This window comes from Camellia sinensis, chromosome 7 (genome assembly GCF_055761805.1).
Source record: "Camellia sinensis isolate YWXY chromosome 7, ASM5576180v1, whole genome shotgun sequence".
Lineage (NCBI taxonomy): Eukaryota > Viridiplantae > Streptophyta > Magnoliopsida > Ericales > Theaceae > Camellia > Camellia sinensis.
In genome coordinates this window covers 110,929,764-110,936,685 of record NC_138967.1, presented here as the reverse complement: position 1 = coordinate 110,936,685, position 6,922 = coordinate 110,929,764, and the positions used below count along the sequence as shown (strand labels likewise).

Genomic DNA, 6,922 nt, shown 5'->3' with positions numbered 1-6,922 from the left:
TATGTTATGATATTATTATTTTAAAATTATTACCCCACTTAATATGTAAATTACGAACAATCAAAACTTATAAAATTATATTATATTATTTATTAATCGATGTACATAACATCATACAAAACAAATCAAAGGCTATCTTTTTATATGAGCCTGGTGGCTGTTGGTTGGCCAGCTGACTTGTTCCTCATCTTTCAAGTGTCAACCTCTTTTCAAATTCTATATTTCAAAATGAAGAAAAAGGCCACGTGTCACATACCCACAACCCATTTCCACTTCAAATGCCGGCTAAGCACAAACTAACGAACACAAACAGAATCCTCGAAAGTCTCTCCTCTTTCTCCTCCTCCTCCATTCTTGTCATCTACTGCCCAACGTCTCTCACAGTCAATCAATCAGTTCAAAAATCTTTTTAAAGTCATTTTCATTCCCAAATTACCCCCAAAGAACTCACCATTTTAACCGGCCCACAACGCCATTTTAGTAATTTCACTTTCACAACCACATTCGCCGGCTGACTCCATTTTTTGCCGCCACTTTTCCAACCGTTTGTTTTTCTTCTCATCCTCTTTTCCATTACAAACAATCTCCATCCTCAAATCTCAATTCCCCTCTCTCTAATTCACTCTCCATTTTGTTTTCTTCTAATCAAAATAATGAAAACGGACAGTGAGACCCTATTGCATTCTGATCAATTTGTCAAGCCGAGGCGGTCGAAGTCTCGCGATGTGAGCTCTCGCTATTTCTCTCCGAGCTCCATTGGTCCGACTGAAAGTGGAATCCCATCTCCGGACCACTCATTCTCTCCGCTCCGGCAAAAACCCAGATCTTCTACTGACAGTAGAAAGCAACGAAACCTCGAAGACGGTGGGTTGATTCGTGGACTTTGGCCATCTTCAACCACCTCCACCACTTCCACCACCACCACCACAAGTTCTTCAAACAAAAAGCTTGGTACTCTAGCTGAATATCTTGGAAATGATAGGCTCAAAGACCTCATTATCGACGACAACAAAAGCAACGAAAACTCCGATAATTCCATGACGTTTCTTAACAGACAAAGAAGTTGTTCAGAGTTCAGTAGGTTTGAGAAAGATGAACAACCCAGAAAAAGTGTGAAAGATAATCACAAACCCCTTTTCGGAGGGTCGATGAGGTACGCCGGAAAGTTACGCTTTCCGGGTCGATCATCCACTTCTTCATCATCAAATCAGTCTCCGGCTTTACACGATGATATAATTCCGGGACGATTCTCAGTCGATGAAAATGCGCTTCGCCGGAGATCATTAGGGCAAAGATCATCAGACTCAGTTTTATCAGACACCCAAGACTCCGAATCCGAATGCAGCGACGTATGTTCCGGCACCAGTTTTGGATCTTCAGGTACCGGAAAACAGTCATCAAAAAAGTCCGGTATCGAGGTTTCGTCGAGGTATTTATCAAACAGGCCTCGAAAAGGGACATCGGATTCAAACATTCCGATCCCAGCATCGCCAGAAAATTCTCCGAAAAATTTTAGTAAGATAAAGAATGGGGTGAAGAGAGCGAATTCATTGACTGCATATGGAAGTGCCAAGTCAAACTGGGCTTTGTCACCGGGGAGGTCGGGGCCATTGCCGATGTCGGTGGAAAATAAAGGGAAACCGATGTCGTTTTCGAGCTTGAGGCCTCCGACAAGCCCATCGAGAGCGAAAGGTGTTGGGAATCTTTTGAGTATGGGACTAGATTTGTTCAGAAGTAAGAAATCTCCTGCAACTTCTTCTTCTTCATCGTCGTCGTCTTCGCCTTCGGGGTGTGGTATGGGGGAGAGTGTGCATCAACTTCGACTACTGCAGAATAGATTGGTTCAATGGAGATATGTGAATGCTAGAGCTGATGTTGTGAATGAGAAGATGAGTAATCAGGCTGAGGTACTTCTTGTTAACATTGATGCTTTGCTTTTACAATTTTACTTGTTTGTGGTTTGCTCATGTATGCCATCATGTTGTGAAAAATTTATATTGATAATTTTTTTATTTAAACTAGAAAAATGAAAATTTTGATGATGGGTTGGGAAACTTACATCAAATAAAATGAATAGCTGAAATCCATCCATGAAATGTAGGGATCACTTATATTTGTTTTTTTATTTTTCAGTAAATTTTTTTTAATTATTATTTAGTTTAGAACTAAATTTTTTAAAAATTATCAAAATTGATTTTTTTTTTTTTTTTTCATTTAATAAAAAATGCAAGTTTGTAAGACTTTTGGTTTGGTCCAACTTCGCTCCAATTGAAGAGATGGGATAGAGTCGTCTAGTTAAGTTCTGTTGTTTGTGGACACTTGTCTGTAATCATTCATAAATTATTTTGATTTGTTTGATAGTCATAGATTTTATCACATTTGTTTTTTTAAAAATAGCGGACAAATATAATTAAAAAATTATTCTGTCAATTATTATTTTTTTTTTGGGTAAATTACCAACACTCCTCGAGATTTGACTAAAATATGGATTCTTTCTTGAAGTTTGAGAAATTACAAATTGTCCCATGAGGTTTATATTTGCATAAACCTCAAGGGATAATTTGTGATGCAAATATAAATCTCAGGAGACATAATGTAATTTCTCAAACCTTAGGAGAATCCGCATTTTAGTCAAATCTCAAGAGGGTGTTGGTAACTTGCCGTATTTTTTTTTGAAAACATGTACAACAAAATCATGTGATAATTGTTGAATAAATTATATATACACAAAAGATCTAAAAAATAAATACATGTTATTAAAATGGGCCTTATAGTAATAAATACAAGTTATTAAAATGGGCCTTATAGTGAGTCCAACAGTCTGGACTAGACCCGTCCATTTAAATCTCCATTTGGAGAGAAGTCATTTCTGTTTAGTTTTTGGTGAACCATCCTCAATTTTTATTCAAAATTTTTTTGGGGACTTCAAAAGTTTTAAAAAAATATTTTCCAAATTGTTTTTCTTGATTTTCACTACCGCAGAAGTCTGTGAAACTTAGTACATGGACTGTAATTCCATGAATCCAATGTCATGGCTTACTATATGGCTTCCAAATGATATTAAGTTCTTTATTGATATATTTAGAGTCCAATTTCACTAATATGTGTAGGTCTTTTAAAGAAGATTTGAAGCCTCTTTTCCTCTCTTATTAGTTTACAGATCAATATGTAGTATATATACAGCTACCTAACCTCTGAAACTTAAGGCTAACTATGATGAGTTAACACTAACTCTAACTACACTAACTCTAACTAACTTCTAACTAATTCTGTTACAATCATATCAGACAGATATTATAATGGATATGGAATGATTGCACTGGACTCAGCTTGTAGCTTCTCACACGTGGATGTGGATGTGGATGATGGAGTCACTATTAGTAATTTGAAATAACATGAGCGTCAAATTCTTCTAAGAAAAAACAATACTATACATAATGCTATTTATAATTCAAGTTATAAAATGGTTTAGAACTCACATTAATAAATATATGAGCTTAGATTTGTTAAATGATTAAGACATAATTGAATGATTACGAGTTAGACATAAAATGAAAGATTTGTTGTTTTATGTATACCATTTTCTCATGCTATATGAGCTTAGATAGATAAAATGATAATGATTGAGGTTGATTTGCCTAAAATGATCATCATTTGGATTGTTTTTCTTATTTGTCTAAGTTCATATTGTACTCTTCATTAATGACACAAGTTACACTTATGGTTTGATAGAGCAATTTGATATATGCTTGCAATAGCATTGCAAAGTTACAACATTCTGTGCTACAAAAGAAGCTACAACTTGAGAAAGAGAAGCTTGAGATGAAGCTGAATTTCATTCTTTATTCACAAGTAAGTAATAGACACTACATGATTTTATTTTATTATTCAATTATACACTACATGATAGAAGTTTACAAACATAGAGACAATGATACATTTTTATGGTACTATATGAACTCACTTGTAGATTAAGTCATTGGAAGCTTGGGGAGACATGGAAAGACAACACTCATCAGCAATTTCCATGACCAAAGATTGTTTACACTCAGTTATTTGTAGAATACCCCTTGTGGATGGTGCAAAGGTAAGAAAATTTTAATTTATATTTAATGTAATTACATTGAAACCAAAAAAAATTATATAAAAAAATTTGTACAAAATGATGTAGCTAAGTTTTGCGCTTATTACTTTATGGCCAAAAAAAATATATTATAATGATATCTTTTAATTATAAAAATATCACTGCCACATCTTCTAATTAATGATCCTATATAAACATTGCACAATTTTTTGTTTTTTTATTAGCAAAAAGAAGTTTTATTGATGAAGAAAACATACAAAGTATGATAATGTACATCAATAAAGAGGAGGGTGCAAAGAGTATCAAAGTGAAACATTAAGATCCCAACTAGGTTGGCACCTAGATGCATACCAAATCATTTGCTAGCACTAACTCCAAGCTCCAAGTTGGTGAGTAACCAACGTACAGAGCAAAAACAAAACAAGTAAAACACTCGCAGCAGCAAAACAAAACAAAACTGGAGCATCCAAAAATCAAACCAGCACAGACAGCAGCAAGCTCCACAGCACAGACCGAAACATCACCCAAAAACATTGCACAATAATAATAAGTAATGCTATGATGACTTGATTTTTGTACCAAAATCACTTATTATTTATGTGTCATCATTTCATTTGTGCAATGGACTCACTTTCCATGCATTGATACATGGATGGTACAAAATTTTGAAAAAACATTATGCACCCCAGAAAGTACTAAAAAAAATAAATGTATGATGCTGATGCAAATTTGTGTTGATGTTAGTTGCTCGCATATGCAAAATAGTTTTAGTCCTACATACTATTTTTTGAGAAATTTTCAAATATTTTTTTAGAATAGTTAGTATTGTATTGTTGATAAAAATCTAGTCATCATATCATAATTCAACAACATAACAACATCGATAAGAGCATTTAACTGACAAATCTAAATTTGTAGATGGAGACACATTCAACTTCCATAGCACTTCGACATGGATCAGATCTTGCAACATCCATCAAGTCCATGTTATCCATTTTCTCACCAGGGGTAAGTACTCAGTCCACTGCTTGTGTGTGTGTGTGAACACTACTTTAGAAATGATCATTCATGTTATAACAGGCTGAGAAGACAGTTTCGATGCTTTCGGAACTAGCACAGATTGTAGCACAAGAGAAGGCACTTTTGGAAGAATTGTTCGAGAATTTCAGGGTACTTTCAACACTAGAGGTAATTGAAAGTCGCACATTGTTTATTAGTTCAAATGTAATGTTGTTTTATAAGACTATAAGTTATTTCACCACTACAAGAAAATGCAATTTATTTCGTTACCATATAAGGCATAAACTATGGTAAGATTTGTGACTTTGAATTATTGTCGTCGAATCATGTCACCGAAGGTTTGGTGCCATAAGATTAAACAGTCTGAGGGGATTCAAATCCTATCAGTTTTATAGATGAAATGTATATTTTCATTTCATGATCAATTACTATGACAGATTCAAACTACCAAATCTTTGTTTTAAATTCAAAAATAGTTTAAAATGTTGAATTTTTTTTAATATTACAACTTTCAATTACTATGACGTAGTAGTTATAGACCATCCATTTAGCATTTTAATTATGTATCACAACCGTATGAAATAAAATAAAAACAAAATATTCATTCCATTTATGAAATGGAGAAAATCAAAATTCGGTCATAGAAGGTAATTAAATATATTAGAAATATTATGTACGTAGAAAACACATATATTTGCATGAGTAACTTGTACAATATAAAATAGGTTTGTTGGGCATGATTCAATTTAAAATCTTTTGCTTTTAACATTTACAGTGAACTCAATTGCAGATTCAAGAGCGGAGTTTAAAGTGCACTATAATTCAAATGAAATTATGGAAACAACAACAGAAACAACACTACCAACCGGAGATCGTTTCATGATTTCTTTCTTCTTTGTTCATAACTTATGATGCAGTCCGGATTTTAGGGACAATAATATTTTTATTTTTATTTTATTGTTTTGAATCACATATTATTTGGTAAGGGATATTTTCCGTTTAGCATAGAATGTCTTAGAATTTATTAAATTATATATTCTATGTTGATTTATTTTTACTATTTTATAGTTTTTTTTTTTTCTAAAATAATTAAGATGGCTCTACAAGAATTAATTTTATTTCTTAATTTTTTTTTTTGTTTTTTAGTATTCTTAGTTGTTTTAACCATTATCTTTTATTATAAATAATGATTTGTAAGCTCTATGACTCCAGCTAATTGATGAACATATATATATATATATTTTATCGGCAAAGAAAAGGAACTCTATTGATGAAACAGAAAACTATTACAACGAGGATGTGTGCAAAAAGCATCATAGCGAACCTAATCAATTCCAACTAGATTGGTACCAATAAGACCGCCCAATCATATGCTAACACACTATCACGAGTTGGTGACGAACCAACCACAAAACCAAAACAACCTCACCCAGAAAACTAACCAAAACAGATAAAAAACAGAACAAAACAGCATTCCATATTTAGTAGTTACTCCTTTTAACCGTAGCCCATCTCCACCATAGAGTAATTGCTCCTTTTATCAGTAGCCCAGCAGCAGCACAAATTAGATCAGCACTCCTCACTACAGGGCAGAAGCAAGCTCAAGCCTCAGAATACCTCAGAAGCAGAATTAGCACAGATAGGAATACAAGTCAATCAGCAATACCACAGCAATACACATAGCATACACAGCTCCAAACCATTGAGTTTCCATCAGGCCAACACTACAGCAGACCCCAAACATCATTTTATCACCGCCATTTTATCATCCCATAGAACCTGCACAGACCAGAACTGCCACCGATAGAAGTAGACCAG

General features: G+C 33.8%; 1 protein-coding gene across 1 annotated transcript; it reads left to right on the top strand.

The window, feature by feature from the left end:
* The first annotated feature begins 653 nt into the window (after nucleotides 1-653).
* LOC114303973 (QWRF motif-containing protein 3) lies at nucleotides 654-5,987 on the top strand. Its single transcript, XM_028249156.2, has 6 exons — nucleotides 654-1,907; nucleotides 3,733-3,852; nucleotides 3,971-4,087; nucleotides 5,003-5,092; nucleotides 5,165-5,272; nucleotides 5,895-5,987. The coding sequence occupies exons 1-6, from the start codon at nucleotides 654-656 to the stop codon at nucleotides 5,985-5,987; spliced, it is 1,782 nt and encodes a 593-aa protein (XP_028104957.2).
* Nucleotides 5,988-6,922: the final 935 nt, after the last annotated feature.

Coding starts and splice junctions, on each gene's coding strand:
- LOC114303973 (XM_028249156.2), top strand. CDS start 654: ATGAAAACGGACAGTGAGACCCTATTGCATTCTGATCAATTTGTCAAG. Junction 1,908..3,732: donor AGATGAGTAATCAGGCTGAG/GTACTTCTTGTT, acceptor ATGGTTTGATAG/AGCAATTTGATATATGCTTG. Junction 4,088..5,002: donor CCCTTGTGGATGGTGCAAAG/GTAAGAAAATTT, acceptor CTAAATTTGTAG/ATGGAGACACATTCAACTTC.